The 17,018-nt window shown below is 40.7% G+C and overlaps 1 protein-coding gene and 1 long non-coding RNA gene across 32 annotated transcripts in view; one reads left to right on the forward strand and one right to left on the reverse strand.

The window, feature by feature from the left end:
- Positions 1-3,981, reverse strand: part of LOC143416534 (uncharacterized) — a 43,645-nt gene extending 39,664 nt beyond the window's left edge. The window contains exon 1 of the long non-coding RNA XR_013096922.1: positions 3,476-3,981. This is a non-coding gene — a long non-coding RNA (uncharacterized LOC143416534). The remainder of the gene's footprint in view (positions 1-3,475) is intronic.
- Positions 1-17,018, forward strand: part of ptprda (protein tyrosine phosphatase receptor type Da) — a 416,134-nt gene that overhangs the window by 365,110 nt on the left and 34,006 nt on the right. For 7 of the 31 annotated variants that reach the window (XM_012919961.3, XM_076881859.1, XM_076881856.1 and 4 more), the window contains 13 exons: positions 1,335-1,445; positions 4,567-4,578; positions 7,451-7,720; positions 8,848-9,429; positions 9,758-9,903; positions 10,298-10,442; positions 12,166-12,471; positions 13,382-13,575; positions 13,920-13,946; positions 14,981-15,098; positions 15,459-16,046; positions 16,510-16,610; positions 16,745-17,001. In XM_012919961.3, coding sequence (XP_012775415.3) covers positions 1,335-1,445; positions 4,567-4,578; positions 7,451-7,720; positions 8,848-9,429; positions 9,758-9,903; positions 10,298-10,442; positions 12,166-12,471; positions 13,382-13,575; positions 13,920-13,946; positions 14,981-15,098; positions 15,459-16,046; positions 16,510-16,610; positions 16,745-17,001 — 2,857 coding nt within the window. The remainder of the gene's footprint in view (positions 1-1,334; positions 1,446-4,566; positions 4,579-7,450; positions 7,721-8,847; positions 9,430-9,757; positions 9,904-10,297; positions 10,443-12,165; positions 12,472-13,381; positions 13,576-13,919; positions 13,947-14,980; positions 15,099-15,458; positions 16,047-16,509; positions 16,611-16,744; positions 17,002-17,018) is intronic. The other 24 variants (XM_023153284.3, XM_012919968.3, XM_076881864.1 and 21 more) reach the window with 8 other exon arrangements.

Here is a 17,018-nt window from a genome sequence, read left to right on the forward strand (position 1 = left end):
CTTGGGTTTGGAGACTATTTTACTTTTTGACTTTTTTTCTTCAGGGTTTGGGAAGGCAAACAAGTAGAGTCTGGCGAGGACCCGATTGGCTCATTTTTGCCGTGTGACATGGAGCCGGAGAGTTGTTGATGCATAAAGCCATTTTTCCCTGGGTCATGTGACACCACACTGCTGATCCCATTGGTGGATTTTTATGGGTGTCTTTTGTAGCTTTCACAAGCTAAAGCAGTGGCTGGTTACCTTCTTGTCGGCTCAGACCGGTATTTTGAATTTTGTCTTCTAATACAATTGCATTTTATTTTTCAGCTAAGGGTTGTCAGAAGGTTGTAAGTTGTGTCGACATACATTTCTTCGCTAAGATTTGCATGTCAAAACTTTTGTTACAGAGGGTTATATGGTGCTTTTGCCTTGCATAATACGTTCAATTACATTTTTTCCAGATGTCTCAGCAGCATTTTTCAATTTTTTGGTACGAGCTGCATTTTTTTTGAAAAGTCACTTCACTTAAATGAAGTCCCAAATTATTCTGCAGGCAGAATAATACACCTGATTTGTGATTGAATATGCTAAAGTTCATACCTAAAATTCTTTTGTTCAATTGTCTTCCCTTGTTATGCTGCTTTCTTATACTGTAAACCTCTTTTGTTTGATCCATGTTTCCCTGAAGTAGTATCACTCATCCCCATATTGACCAGTCCAGTGATATGTTGTACATTGACGGGCTTGCCCCTATTTTTCAAAGTGACATTTTTTTTTCCATTGGCGTTAGGATGAGTGTCTTGTTAGAGCCTATAGGTAAAAAAGCTTCTCTTCTTTTTTTTTTAAGAGATGATTAGGAGGGTAAATATATTAGCGACTGAGTTTGGTGTTATTTTTCTTTTTTTTTCCCTTTGGATTTGGTTGACGATGTGTTTTTTTTTTCCTTTCTTTTCTCGTGTTGCTACTTTAGGCTTCTTGAAGGAAACTATTTGCATCGCAGTGTTTTGCCTCACTTACAGTGCAATTGCACAGTCTCGATTTCCCCTCAGCCAGTGGATCAGGCTGTGACAATAAATGATCGAATATAATTTATATAGTTTATAAACATTTTATTCATACATTTAATTGGATATCGATCAATTATAAGGTTCATTTCACTGATCTACTGATGCTTAGAAGGACAAAGAAATCTAGAAATGAAGGGTGCTGACGTTGACCTCCATGAGGTCAAACGAGCCCGTTGCTTTTTTGTTTGTTGTTTTTTTTGCTTGGTTCTTTTTTGCTTGTGAACTTGATGCTGACGACATAGCTTTAACCAAATATACTTTGCTACCCCGTTTGCTATTCCCAACCAGGAGCCCTCCAGATAGAGCAGAGCGAAGAGTCTGACCAGGGGAAGTATGAATGCGTGGCGACCAACAACGATGGAACCCGCTACTCTGCCCCAGCAAACCTATATGTCAGAGGTAGGAAGCGCGCGTTAAGCACCACCAGCATGCTTCTGTCAAACATTACATTAACTTTCTCTTTACGATTCAAGAGGAATTTTTATAATTAGCCAATAAAGTCTGCAGGGGCCACATCGTGTGACTCTATTGTAAGTATGCTTGATTTGTTAAGTTTAGGTTTTGGTATTGGTTTGGTCTTTTTGTTTTTGCACTTGACTTACCTGCACTGATTTGAACCTAAAGTGCTCTTTTACATGTTTCTGGCCCTTTTCTCTCGATTATCCTGAATCTAACACTGCTTGCTGTTTTTATCTACTAATTGCTTTTGAAACCTAACTGTTGGAGGCGGATGTCCTCCCTCCCCTCCATCAGCCCTGACTTTTTTTTCCCAGCAGTAAACAGCTCCTTTTTCTACCCACTGGTCAACAATGGAAGGACACCTTTAATCCCATTACCTTTGCTGCTGACGATGAATATGTTAAACCACCAAATTCGAGAGTTTAAACTGGAATATAATATTTCATTATGTAACAGTTGTGAATTTTGTTATCCTGCAATAAAGATGAAATTAGCTGACAAAAGAAAACAGTCACAGCTGCACAGCCTCTGAAATATAAAGCTCATTGGTCTTCTTACTTACTTCTTATTGCACTTAGTATGCAAAGCTTTTTTTCCTTTTATATACAAAACCCACTGTTTTTGCTCCAGTAATCTAGAAACTTTCCATATATATATATATATATATATATATATATTAGGGGTGCAACGATACACAAAATTCACGGTTCGGTTCGGTTCGATACTTTGGTGTCACGGTTCGATATTTTTTCGATAAAAAAAAATGTTCATGCCTTTTTAATTTGTCATTTATTAAAATTATAAATATTTTTTTTAACACAAAAGTACAGTTTTTAAATTTAACCCTAACCCTTGTGCGTGTTGTTTTTTAGCTCGTCATATTGCAGCCACAGAAATTCTTTTGTCCATGAAACCATAAAGCTGCACTTTCTTTTTGCCTTATAGTCTGATTTGTCATAACTTCTCCGTTTTGTGGTAAGCTTTTCTTTGGCTGTCACTTCTTCACCCTGACCTGTCTTATTTGGCTCAGCAGAACTAAAATATATATCTGTCTGTGAAGGTTCTCAGTCATCCAGGTCATCGTAGTGAAATATATATCCTGCCGCACTCACATAAGCTCAGCGATTCTCTGCGCGATCAACCTCTCACATGTTTAAGCTGCGGGAGATTTCACTTGTCATGTTTGCATAGTAAGCTAACAATTAATAAGACGATGTCAGAGGAATTGGTGCACAAATTATCATCACTCACAGATCAGTGCTGTCGCTCTCTATACACAGTTCGCACGATTGCAAAGTGAAAGCAAAAAAACAAGCGCAAATTCAAACACGATTTCAATATGTCACATATTGACAGTGGCTCACCCAATGACATAATTACCCAGCTACATTTCTGAAAGAATGCAAAAGCATTGACATATATTTTTCCTTCCTACAATAGCCCGACAGGCAGGGCAGAGATAGCCCCGGGACGTCGGGCTAGCGATATTGCGAGCCCTGTATCTGATTGAGGAATCACTCATCTTTGGAAAAGAGAGTTTATTACAGAGAAATGGCTCTTTCCAAAATAAAAGCTATACTAGCCGCTTCTTCTGGGCTATATTCTCAGCAGCATATTAAACATATCAGGTCTCCATAAGGAGAATCATGTGCTAACAGCTGTCTAAATGACTCGGCTAAAGTTTGTAGCATGCATGCTTGTTGTTTTTGTCTTTGCACTAGGATGATGTCGGTGTAAATGTGCAGTCATATTCGTTGTGTTCCCACTAGTGCTTTCAGGTTAATCTCGTTGAAATAACCTTAACGCCACAACACGGCAAATCTCCGTTAACGAGCTACCCTATACAGAGGGGCTAGACGGCCAACACGTTAACGAGCTAACTGCGCTAACACACTAGCTCCCACCCATGTAATTGAGCATTGCGTGGCACATCCAACATACTGTTTTACTTTAGTCCATGACTCGCTTACCTTCAGGGTCATACGTCACATGAAAACCAAAATAATTCCAAACGCCAGATCTGAATGAGGGTGGGGAGGTCTACTTCTGTCTCGCTAGCTTGCCCTGCGCTCTTCCTTCTGACCATGCTGTCTGTGTTGAGTGCTCAGTGAATCTGCGTTCGACTACTCCGCCTAGGCTGCACTCTCGAGCCTAGGCGGAGTAGTCAAATGCAGATTCACTGAGCGCTCAACACAGACAGCATCGTCAGAAGGAAAGTTGATAAAATAAATTACAAATTTTGTATTGTTCTTTTTTTTTCTCCCCTTTGGTTTTCTTTCTTTCTCTCCCCCTCTTTCTTTCATTCTTTCCCCCTGTCCTATCCCACAGTCATGTCTGTCCCGTTTGCAACTGAAAATAAAATAAATTCATAATTATAATAAAGGTCAATCAAATGGACCAATATGATGATCCACTTAAAATAAATCCTCTTGGCATCTTTCTTGGCCTCAAGACAACAATTCTGATGGCTATAGATCCAAACTGGACACCAAAAAAAAAAAAAAAAAAAAAAAATTGAAAAAAATTGTATTGTTCGATACATATGCGTACCGAACCGAAAGCACTGTATCGAACGGTTCAATATCGATACGAATATCGTTGCACCCCTAATATATATATATATATATATATATATATATATATATACACACACATATATATATATATATATATATATATATATATATATATATATATATATACACAGTGCTCTTTAGTCCTATGGGTAGCATTCATTAATTATAGTTTCAAAGTATTTTTTTATAATCAACTTACATTAATATTTACTATATTTGAAGCTAACCACATGACTTGAGCAGACGATATGTTTTTTTTCTTCTTATTTAGGAGGATTGAAATTAGACAGGTTAAGACTTTGCTTGGTAACATTGGTGCTCTTGGGTGCAAGCAGCTTCCTGTGCCCTCCAAACAGAAGGTCCTTCTAATTGTTCAAGTAGCATCTGAACACCTAAAACATGGCCTTTTTACTCTCTGTGTTTCCCTTGTTTTTCTCCTTTCCTTATTTCATTTTGTTCTGCATCAAATTCCCCACATCCCTCAGAGCTGCGAGAAGGTTGGTGTGTTTTTTACTTTTTGAACACAACAGAAACAAGTGTTTTTATTTTATTTATTTTTAGCTACATTTTAGAGACGTTTAAAATGAAAAAAACTGATGTCTTACTTTAGCCTTTTTTTTTTCTTTTTTTTGCTCCTTTGAATATTATTTTTCTCTGCTGTACGTTCAGTGTCCATGTTCCCATTGAGAATGCCTCTGGTCCTTGCTTGACTGTCCAATAGGTGGTGCATGTTTTGCATCTTGAGGTGGGGTTTTAGGAATGATATTTGCATCTGTCCGACGGTCTATTTGCATGGTCACCTGTTAATGTTTGGACTAGCCACCCCTTTCCCCCAGCTCCTACCCTGTCAGTGTTCCTGCTTGGTTTCTCTGATAACTAACAGCACAGCAGGGGAATAGGGTAAGGTGGTTAAAAACAAGAAAGAAAAGAACGGAGCTAAATGACAAACAGCATTAGGAAGATCGCTGTCTTTCATTTATCGGTGCTTAGAACTAAAACCACCTCCATTCACGTGGATGTCAAATGTTTCTCTGCATACAAGAGTTTAAGCCTTAGTCTACACAAAAACTTCCCTCTAACAGAAGTCTGTCACAGATAAGAGCATCTTTAACCGAAATCCACCTCTTGTTGTAATTGGAACCAAAGGCAGGCATCAAGCTCTAAAAACAATCCTGCCGTTAGAGATGATCCACTTCCTCAGATGAGGATGTTTCTGCGCAGGAAGTCATGAAAGAATGATGTATTTAGAGCGTTATCCACAAGACTTGACAAATGTAATGATATTCAAATGAGCAGGATAATATTATGTCTGTGGGGAGCGTGATCCAATTGGATATTAATTAAATATTGAGTGAGAGAAACGTTGTATTTAATAATGCAAGCAGTTCCCCTAGATTTCCTGTCTGGAGAGCTGCCGCCTGTTCAACAGAATGGGCTCTGTGAATTAGTAGCAGGCAGCTGCAAGAGCACGTCTGAGTTCTAGTCAAATATAGCACAAGTAACTAGCTTAGACTCAGCGTAAGTGTAACTGCAAATATTCCTATAATCTTTAGAAGTGATTTAATCCTTCATTTATTTCTTCAAGGTTTGCTAAATAATTTATTGAGTAATCTATTTTGAATTCCATGAGCAGTAACACTGACTTTACGTTTTATTTAAATCCTTGCTAGAAGTTGTACAACAGCACCTGGTAGCACCAGCCTCATTTCCTTTGTGCCTACGTCCCCTGGATAAACCTGAGTGCTAAGATGATGTTACCTTCTTTTGTGGCTCTCTGTTCTCCCTTAGCTTGTGCTAGCCGCAGTTAGAGCAGTGTAACAGTGTCAGGCTAACCTCTCCATTTACACCGAGTGACACAATGTCTTCCCTCTGACCCTGTTACTGCTTCTTTTGCCCCCGCAGCCCCCTTTCCCTAGACTCCCTCATGTGGTTGCCTCCTAAAGCCAACATTGTTCTTGTATGCATGATTGATTCTTGCTCTCCTCCAGAAGGCCTCGATACCATTCATGTGTTACCGGCGTCACACATTAACATTCATCTTTTATTGGAGCAAACCTGCACAATTAAGAGTAATTTAATCTAACAATATTTTTTAAAAAGAGTTGCCGTAAGAGTGAAATGTATCACATTTTTGCAGGAATAGCACATTATAATGCATTATTGATGTGCTGCAAAACTAGTTTCGGAGGTTTCATTGTATTAGTGAAGAAAAAAAGTAAAATTACATTGAGAGAGGGGATATTCCCTCCCAGATCCCAAGCAGATACAATGCCGATATTTGATGATTTAACCCTACAGTATATCGGCCGATACTTTTCTTTCAGACAGATTTCTGTAACATTTGCTTATGCCTAGTTATTTATCACTCCTTGTTAGTAGTTTTTATTTAATAAGCTTTTATTTTTAAAATAAGTCTTTAATCTGCTGATTGTTTGCAGAGTTCCCTCTAGTGGACAAATTATGCAACATCATTATATATGCTGATACCGATATAAGAGCCAATAGCTGATATTGACCGATAAGTTGGCTGCACCAATGCATTGTTCGAACCCTGCAGATGCATCCGTCTTTAAGTGTGTTACCCTCCTTTTAGGATTGAATCCTTTCCTATAAATCCCTAACATGGCACATCATTTCACAGCTGTCAAACTGAATGACGTTTCTTAGCCCTTTCTGTCAAAATGTACTGAGAGGCGTATAGTCATACTGAAAACAGTTTGAATTAGCATCATAAATGATTTTGATTCGTTCCCAGGCATGGATTGAATTGTAGGATCACTAACTGTAATTATTCATGCTTTGAGCGGCAGTATAACTACTCCCCTTAATAAATTTCACATTTATCTGAGGTGTATAGCACAGTCAGTTACCTTTTTAGCCATCTTTATAGCATTGTTAACAGTGCATTGTAGTGACCTTAAAAACACGAGACACTTTTCCCGTTTGTCGCGCGTGAAGCCTTTAAGTGTATGACCTACATGTCCATGTGATGTGAGAATGTGATGCGGCACATTATCTCACATCAGCTGGAAGTTTGCAGCCTGAAAGTTGTTTGTTTGCACACAACTGTGGAGTGCTGTCGACTCTCCAGCAGTTTGTGCAGTTCTGTACATCCGTACTGATGGTGATGCAGTTTTTTTGTGCATGGTGCTTGTGTTGTTGTTAATCCATTCGCCAAGAAGTCTCGGATCGCATGAGAACATTCATAAATGGAGAAATCTTAGAGAATTTGACACTATTAAACATTTAAGAGTCTGTTAATATTCTCATTAAAGAATTTTTTCTTCTTTTTGGGGTGAATGCCGTTTTTCTGCAAAGGTTTCCCCAGATTCTGCCTGGTTTTCATGCTATTTTTTTGTCTTTTTTTAGTGCGACGGGTGCCACCGCGATTCTCCATTCCACCTACAGACAATGAGATCATGCCTGGCGGCAGTGTCAATATCACATGTGTAGCTGTGGGCTCCCCCATGCCATATGTCAAGTGGATGATGGGAGCTGAGGATCTTACGCCGGAAGACGATATGCCCATTGGACGTAACGTCTTGGAGCTTACGGACGTACGGCAATCGGCCAATTACACATGTGTAGCCATGTCAACCCTCGGGGTGATAGAGGCTGCGGCACAGATAACAGTGAAAGGTACATGTGCCTTTAATTCTTCTTCTAATACTGTAATTAAAGACTGTAATTTTCATAGAAATGCCAATGCTAGAGGCAAAGGTATTAATAGTTCAGTTCTTAGAGTGTGTATTTACTTCAAAATACAGTATGTCTCCAGTTTGCAGCTAATATTTGTTAGTAATCTATCCGAGCAGCGACTACTGGCAGTGCTTTAAAGGAACTTATTTACCTCACACTGCCACGATAAGTCATCTGCAGAGGATTCCTTAAAGCTTTAGACAAGCCCTGGCACCAGCCTCGGTGCATTAGATGCCAGGCTGAGAATATAGTGAAGTGCTTATCTCTCAGCTGGAGAGCTACAGAGCCAAAAGCGCACCATTTCTGCGAGCAATTTGTAAGAAAGGAGGGGGCATGTTAGAGAATGAAACATAGTGAGTATACTTTGGTGTAGACATGGTACTTATCTGTGCGTAATCATATCTACACTGCAGTGTGTCAGAAAGATACCCCCGATTGGTGCCGCCATGTTTACGAGCCCACCGGGGACAGAGCCACGCACACAGACATTCAGCTTTGTTTTTCCAAGACACAACACAGAGATATTAGTCACAATATAACCCTCTGGCAGGAGCTCCCCCAAAAGCATACTTCAGATGGTGTATAAAGACAATCTATTGCCCTGATATCTTTTTGCCATGTGCCACGGTGTGGGGAATTAAAGTAATAAATTTACCTGTTTAATTATTAAAGTGATAAACACTGGGAAACCCAAGATTAACGACAACATCGCTCCGAAATGCCGAACGTGGAGTGTACAGGCCTTAAATCTCACTCATTAGATGATATGTCGCTTTTTTCTTCTTCTTTTTTTTTACACGACTGTAAACTAGGAAAACTAAAGTAATATTAAGACTATCCACCCACCTAATCGAATACGCACAACACAGTCTCTTATGACTCCACATACACTGTGGCTCATCACTTTCATGTGCAGCGGTCTGGTAAATGAAAGTTATCAATAAAAGTCAACCATCAACAAATTAAAATAAAGTCTCTACGGCATGTACAATAAATTCCTCTACCAATATGTGACTTTTGTGTGTTTTGCATTTTTATTAATATTCATTCTATAATTATCATCACAGCGTTGCCCAAGGCTCCTGGTATTCCTGTAGTGGAAGAGCGCACAGCCACAAGCATAACATTGGCTTGGGACTCTGGCAACCCTGAACCAATTTCCTACTACATCATCCAGCACAAGTCCAAGTACTCGGATGAGTTGTACAAAGAGATTGATGGCGTAGCCACCACTAGGTACAGCGTCGGGGGCCTCAGCCCCTACTCCGACTATGAGTTTCGGGTGGTGGCGGTAAACAACATCGGCCGAGGGCCACCCAGCGAGAGCATTGAGGCCAAAACTGCTGAGCAGGCACCCAGCACCGCACCGAGGCAGGTCCGAGGTCACATGATGAGCGCCACCACAGCGTTCATCCAGTGGGATGAGCCAGAGGAGGCCAACGGACAGATCACGGGCTACCGAGTCTACTACACCATGGATCCCAGCCAGCACCCCAACCACTGGGAGAAGCAGATCGTCCGGGGGTCTAATATTGCCACCATTCAGGGCCTCATCCCAAATAAGACCTACTATATCAAAATTTTAGCCTACACTTCAGTGGGTGATGGGCCTCTTTCTCCAGATCTTCAAATCATTGCAAAGACCGGAGGTGGGTTTGTTTTTAAATCATTAAGAAAAAAAAACGGCAACAGACAATGAATGAAAATACAAAACCGGAAAAAGGCTGCTAAAAAGTATCGTTGCTCTTAACCCCGCAATGAAAATTTTGAGTGTGAAAAACATTTTTAGCCAGTAATCTTAAGTGAGAAGGAGCGATTCAAATGCCTCGTTGTTTATGTCTCACGAAAAAGTCCTGTGAAGACTATCGCAATAACTCGACCGCCAAGTGGCGTGTGTGTGTGCACGCGTGACTCGGATGAGAGTGGATAGTGCAAGACACAACGAGTAATGAATTCATCTCTTCACTCTAATTTCAGTTCCGTCCCAACCAACCGACTTCAAAGGAGAAGCCAAATCAGAAACGAGCATTTTGCTGTCGTGGAACGCTCAGACGCAAACCGGACAAGAAAATCAAGTGACAGGATACGAGCTTTTATACAGAAAGAGAGATGACAAAGAGGAGGTAATTACTTTCTAATATTAAGCTATTTTGCTAAGACTTAAGAGTCCATAATGCTCCTTAACACATTAATAAGGTTCCAACCATTTTTGGGATTATTGTGTTTAATAATATTATTATTTGCCTACTTATCATGTTATTAGTCTGCATAGTTGATCTATCCTTACCAAGTAAATGCACGAATATGCAGTTGTTCCACTGTTAAACTTCTAAGATATTGTTTATTTCAGAGGTTTAACTATGGATATAACTGTTATTGGTAAAATCTGTGACTTCAGTGAGACAATAGCTCAAATTAAAGCTGTCTTAGTAAAACCTATCATTTGATTTTCCTTCTGTTCTGCTGTAGTTTAACGAATCTTATACACAAAGTGACAATGCCACCCTTTCCTCCCAGAAACGAATCAGCTTTGAGCCGACAACAACGTACCTACTGAAGGACTTGAAGCCCTTCACTACTTACACTTTTCGGCTGGCTGCCCGAAGTAAACACGGAGTTGGAGCTTACACCAATGAAATCTCTGCAGAAACTCCACAGACACGTAGGTCTTCTTCCTTATCTGACAGGGTTGAAACTATCTGGGAAGGAACACATTTTCAAATGCATTCAAAGTTTTATGTGGGCCGCAAAAAAAATAAAAAATCGAAGATGTGACAAAAATGTCAGAAAGGTCCTTCTGAGCACAGATAAACCAAATAAGATTTTTCCCCCTTTAAATGTTTGATGCATTTGAAAATAGCAAAGCTGTAAACACTTAAAATGGAAAATCAGTGTAACAAAATCTACCTGACCATGCTGTATCCCCCTCCCCCTTTGAAAAGGTTGCATGGGCAGTGTACCCGGGGCTTTCCTGTAAAGTCAGGAGACGAGGTTATAAAAAAAAAACTGCGGGCTCTCCACCTTTGTTGTGCAAAAACAGACGTAAATGAATGATAAAGCCTTGAATTATTTATGTGAATGCCCACATCTGTGTCTCCTTTTTTTTCTCCTAAATGAAAGGGCATAGCTGGCCTTTAGGAAGCCTTGTCTCCTGAAATTGCATGTCAGCCAAAAAATAGGAGAATAGAAATGTTTTGGAGTCTGTCTGAGCTTTCTATGTGGCTACAACGGAGAGAACCAAAGCAACTTTTTTTTCCATTTTCTTCAAGAACTCTCACCTTAATACTCAATTCAGATTTGAACGAAGAGCGTTCATGAGTTTCAATATCATAGAAAGCTCAAAGCGAGTACTGCCTTTGTAGTTAGGGACATGTTCACCCGAAAGACCTCAGATTTATGCAGCTGGTTAAAATTGGGGGAGGGGGTAAAAACAAAAATTGGAAATGCAGAGAATTACCAGCCTTAGATTTCTTATAGAAAAATAAATGAATGTTTTTAAAAAGAAGAGGAAACTTCTGTGTATCTGACCTAAATCTGAGGGCTTTGAAAGACAAGGGCAGGGATCAGGTAGGTATAAAAGATCACAAGTTTTAACTTGGCTCAGATGATGTAGTAAATGATGTAGTTAACTTGGAAAGAACAGTGCATGCCAATGTTATCAGAATGTAATAAATCAGTCATGTCTCCTTGGGAAGTTCTCTGTTGTACAATCAGGCTTTTACCACAAACCAACAGGCTTCGGAAAGGTTGGTGACAAACACAATATATATTTTTTTCTATTTTTAAAAATAGTTACAGCATCAACCTTTATGTTTTTGGATTGATGGTAACTGCTTGCCAAATTTTTCTTAGTCTGTTTTAAGATGGTTTAACTTACATGTCATCTGAAGTAGGTGTAGCTTTTTTTTTTCTTTCATATTTACGGGATCTAAGAATATTAGAATATGTGATTTTTGTCTTCTTTGTTTTTATAAAAAATTTTTTGTTCATGACAAAGGTAGGTTACATATGGTAAATCAGTCCATTTAATTTTCCCAGTCACCACCATCCATTCATCACGAGTTGGTACACTTTTGTGTTTGTCGTTACCTTTCGTTTTGCCTTTATTTGTGTATTCCACGTTTCACTGATTTAAAATGTTTTTGATTTACCCACGTGTCCTTGTGCTTTTGCCTCATTTTTTTTATCATTTTATTTCCCTCTTCTTTTTTTCCCTTGGTTTGGTCAATTCTACCATCATCACCCTGAAAAAAACAAAAAACTGAAACTCCTTTCAAAACACAAAATCCCAAAAAAAAAAAAAATCCAACCCAATGAATGGCCTCACCAAAACCCACCAAAACCAAACCCCAAAAAACCTGCTCCAAATCCAACCCGACAACCAGAACCCTCGGGCCCACCTCAGGAAGTCAAGTGCTATAGCCCCAGCTCCACCAACATCCTGGTAAGTTGGCGGCCACCACCTGTCGAATTACAAAACGGGATCATAACGCAATACGCCATCCAGTACGCTGCGACCGAAGGGGAGGACGCGTCTACTCGTCAAATCGTCAACATCCCTCCGGAAAGCACCCAGTACCTTTTGGAAAACTTGGAAAAATGGACAGAGTACCGTGTGACTGTCACTGCTCATACAGATGTTGGAGCAGGACCGGAGAGCCTGCCGCAGGTCATCCGCACAGAGGAGGATGGTATGTGTTCGCTAAAACAAAGCTCCAGCTGCAATTCCAGTCTACCCTTCTTAACCTACCCTGTCAAATACTAACAGCCTTGCCTATATCTACAAACCCCCCTCTTCTCTTCTACCCTCTCTGCCTGCTTCTAATATGACTGTCGACACTCAGTTCTTTTAACCCTATTTTTGGACAATGCTTTTTTAAAAGAAAAGAAACTCACTTTGCAAAAAGCACAATTTTTTGGCTTTTTTATATCCCCCACCTCGTACGCTGCTCAATTTCAACACATGGTATGGCATTTTCAGCAGAAGGCCTCCAAACTTCCAGTCCCAACTGTCATTTTTGAAACTTTTACCGAATGTCATCGTATTTTTCACTTTTTTCTTTTTTTTTTGAGAACTTGACAAATTGAGGACAGTGGGCAAAACAAAAGGTGGAAGATTTTTTTTGAAGGCCATTTTTTAAAAAGTTTTTTTTGTCTCTCGTCATGTGATACAGTCATTTTTAACCCATTTTTTTTTCTTGCTCCATAGCCAAAATTCTTGCCGTGCTTCAAGCAGTCGAAACTCTTGAAGCCTCCTTTGGCTCCACTTTTCTATTTTGGCAAAAAGGCATTTTTATTCCATGTTTTTAAAATCCACTCTACCCATTTTTAATGTTTCGACATTAGGTCAGTTGTCAGACCTGTTTTTGCGGTTGGTTTTTACCCCCCCCTCCTTACCATTGTTGAAATATTGATGTCATGCAGTGCTTGTTGCAGTTTGCTGCACTTTTGTGATTTTTATTTTTTATTTTTTTGGTCACTGCAGCATTTTGCGCTTCGGCTTTGGGCGAGATTCAAAAAAAAAGAGAGAGAAAAAAAAGGGGGTGAAGGGGTTCTCTATAATTTTCACCTTTTTTCTTCTATCCCATGGTGTTCCTCCAGTTCCTAGCGGGCCACCTCGTAAAGTTGAGGTGGAGGCTGTCAACTCTTCATCAATTAAAGTGATCTGGCGTTCACCGATGCCCACCAAGCAGCACGGTCAGATCCGAGGGTACCAGGTGCACTATGTCAGGATGGTTAATGGGGAGCCCACAGGACAGCCAGCCATCAAGGACATCCTGATTGATGATGCCCAGGTACAACACCCCCACCCCACCCTCAGCCAGCCACCACCACATCTGAGACACATAATGTTTTTCTCACTCACAATTACAAACTATTGTTATGTAAGCCTGATTATTTATTCAGCTTAGTTGTAACTTGTTTTGCCACTAATGAGAATTCAGTTGGACACACAAGCTTGTTTATCTGTATATGGATGATCATTTCTGCTTTTGCTGTAAATATTCTATGAAAAAATTGTATTTAATTTATTTAGTGGCTGTAGACAAACACTGTGTGTGCATTTTATTTCCAGTGATTAGTGTCTATGCCTTATTTGTTGTCTCTTTTTCTCTCCATGTTCTGATCTCAAAATCAGTGGGAATATGATGATACAACTGATCATGTGAGTAGATCAACTTCACGAAATACAAATGTTTTCTGCTGCTGTCAACCTCTGCATGCCCGTACATATGTTAACTAATAGGTTGAGTGTTATTTCATCTTTAATAACTGCAGAAAGGAAGCTCATCTGAAGCTTACCAAACTACAAGTGCTGATGAACAAAACATAACATGAAATAAAATTTGAACTTTTGTAGTTATTTGTTAAGTAAAGCTTTTCACTGTGATCCCTGTCAAGTCACACATGCTTCGAGCTGAAGTATATGTGATGCAGCATGTCAAAACCAGGTCAAATAATAATACAGAGAAAATACAGAGAGAACCCCAACAATCAAACAACCCCTCAGAGGAAGCACTTGGCAACAGTGGGAAAGAAAAACTCCCTTTTAACAGGAAGAAACCTCTGGCAGAACCAGGCTCAGGAAGGTGCAGCCATCTGGTTGGGGGTGACGTTTTCGTTTATTTTTGGTGACTTTTTAACTTCAAGATGTCAAACTGTGTTGGCCCTTTGAATTATTGTGGTTTACTCATGTGCAAATGGATAAATAGTCACGTGTAGTATGTTTGGAAATGGTTAAACTTCAGATAAAAACTCAACTAGGCTTAAAAGAAGCTGCTGATCAAGCACAATTCACCTTCTACAGACGGAAAAGTTGCCACCATCACCAAAGGGGTAAATCTCGCTGGGCGAACAGCCCGGTCACACCCCCAGCCAACTGCTGCTGCGCTCAGTAGGGTCTCTTCCTGTCAGCGAGGAGGGAGAGACGATTTGCAAAGAGCTGTTTATCTGACAGTGAAGTCAAGATAATAAACACTGGAAATATTGGAAAGAAAGGTTGTTCCTGATTGTGTTGTTGCTTGGCTACAGCTGGGATTCTCGATCTGCATCTTTGGCCAGCTGTTTAGCGTGCTGCCTCACATATGCTAAAGGAATGTGTTCGTGAAGGTTATTTTAATATCACATCCCACTTCTGTTTGCTTGCATCTGCATAATAACACATGAGCATCCTGCAACTCAAGTCTTGTGTCTTCACAGGAAATGATCATCACAGAACTGCAGGCTGAGACCACGTATTCTGTTACTGTCGCAGCCTTCACGACAAAGGGCGACGGTGCACGCAGCAAGCCCAAGCTGATCACCACCACTGGTGCAGGTAACGGAACCATCACTGCTGACACATCTCCACTTTGCAATGCTATAGTATTGCATCTAATAACAATCAAACTATTATGTAATATCCTAAGCATTATTTACACTTGTCAGTGAGCACGAATACAGCTAATTACTGTCTCATTAAGAAACAATAAGTCTTACCCACTGGTATGACATGGCAAAGCTGAAGGCACTTTTATTGTAGAAACGTAAACAGACAAAACAAAAAACCAGGAAACGCCTCTTGTACTGCGTCATGCCACACTAAAGACAGAGATAGCTGACTGTAGATTGACTAACACTGAATGCCTGTGTGCTGCAAATATTTCTAACTTGTCCCTTTCTCCATTGCTGCTATTAGTTCCTGAAAAACCTTGGCTTAAGGTCAGTACAACCAACATGGGCACAGCTCTCCTCCAGTGGAACCCCCCAGCAATAACTCACGGGCCCCTGCAAGGCTATCGTCTCCGCTTCGGCCGTAAAGATGTGGATCCTCTGACTGTTATTGAGTTCGCAGAGAGAGAGAACCACTACACAACCAAAGAGATCCACAAGGGAGCCTCTTACACTTTTCGCCTATCGGCGCGCAACAAGGTGGGCTTTGGTGAAGAAACGGTCAAAGAAGTGACCACAAACGAGGACGTTCCAAGCGGCTACCCTCAGAACATTAAAGCGGAGGGCGCCACCACCTCCACCATTCAGGTTAGCTGGCAACCTGTGCTGCTGGCAGAACGAAACGGGCAAATAGTGAAGTACGCTCTGCAGTACAAGGACATCAACAGCCCGCGCAGTCCCTCAGAACTCTTCATCACTGCCCCGGAGTCGACAGTCATCCTGGATGGCCTTAGGGCCGATACTACTTATGATATTAAAATGTGTGCCTTCACCAGCAAGGGCGCTGGTCCCTATAGCCCAAGTGTCCAATTCAGGACACAGCCTGTGGATCAAGGTAGGACCAGTCCCTGAATTTTTTTTAGGCCTTTCCCTTTAAAAAAAAAATAACAATAACAAGCCGACCTTTCCCTGCTCTGCCCTTTCCAATCACTTCCCTAAAAACCTCAAAAGGCAGAAGTTGTCAAAGTACGGAGTCAACCCGAAGACTTTGGTTCTGACATACTGCCCTATCATTAGTCTCTTTAATCTAACAGTCATTTAAGAAATGCACGTGGAGTAAGTATGTACGTCTCTTTGTCTTGTCAGTTAAGCAAAGGTCAGTCATTAATTTTAAGAGCTGGTGGGTAAGAAGGTAAGAGGATAGTGTTGAGTTCAGAGTAGCACTGCTGCTTTCAGCCTGGTTTAAAGAAGGCATCAGGTAAGCAACGATGTGGGACTTCTGTCGGTAGATTTGTTTTAAAAAAAAAAGAGCGAGAGGATGTTTTGTGTCTAAATCACATGCTCCCCCTTTCTTTTAGCAGTGTTTGCAAAAAATTTTCACGTGAAAGCTGCCATGAAGTCGTCGGTGCTGCTGACATGGGAAATTCCAGACACCTACAACCCTGCTCAACCTTTCACTGTGAGCATTGCCTAGCTCAGTATGGCACTTTCATATACACGCAACACAAAGCCTTGTAAATACTTGCAATGTACACTACATTAGAAATCATGTGGTATTCTACATGAAACCTCAAGTGAATCATCCTTTTACAGATCCTCTACGATAACGGGCAGAGTGTGGAGGTCGATGGGAAGTTAACCCAGAAGCTAATCACGGGTCTTCAGCCTGAAACTCAGTACTCTTTCCTCTTGACCAATCGCGGCAACAGCGCGGGAGGTCTTCAACACCGCGTGTCCACCATGACGGCCCCGGACGTCCTCCGCACCAAACCCTATTTGGTCGACAAGACCAACTCAGACGGTATGGTGACTGTGGAGCTACCTGCAGTGGAGACTTCTGAGAGAGTAAGGTAAGCAGAAAAAAAAA

This window comes from Maylandia zebra, linkage group LG3 (assembly GCF_041146795.1).
Source record: "Maylandia zebra isolate NMK-2024a linkage group LG3, Mzebra_GT3a, whole genome shotgun sequence".
In the NCBI taxonomy this organism is placed as follows: Eukaryota; Metazoa; Chordata; class Actinopteri; order Cichliformes; family Cichlidae; genus Maylandia; species Maylandia zebra.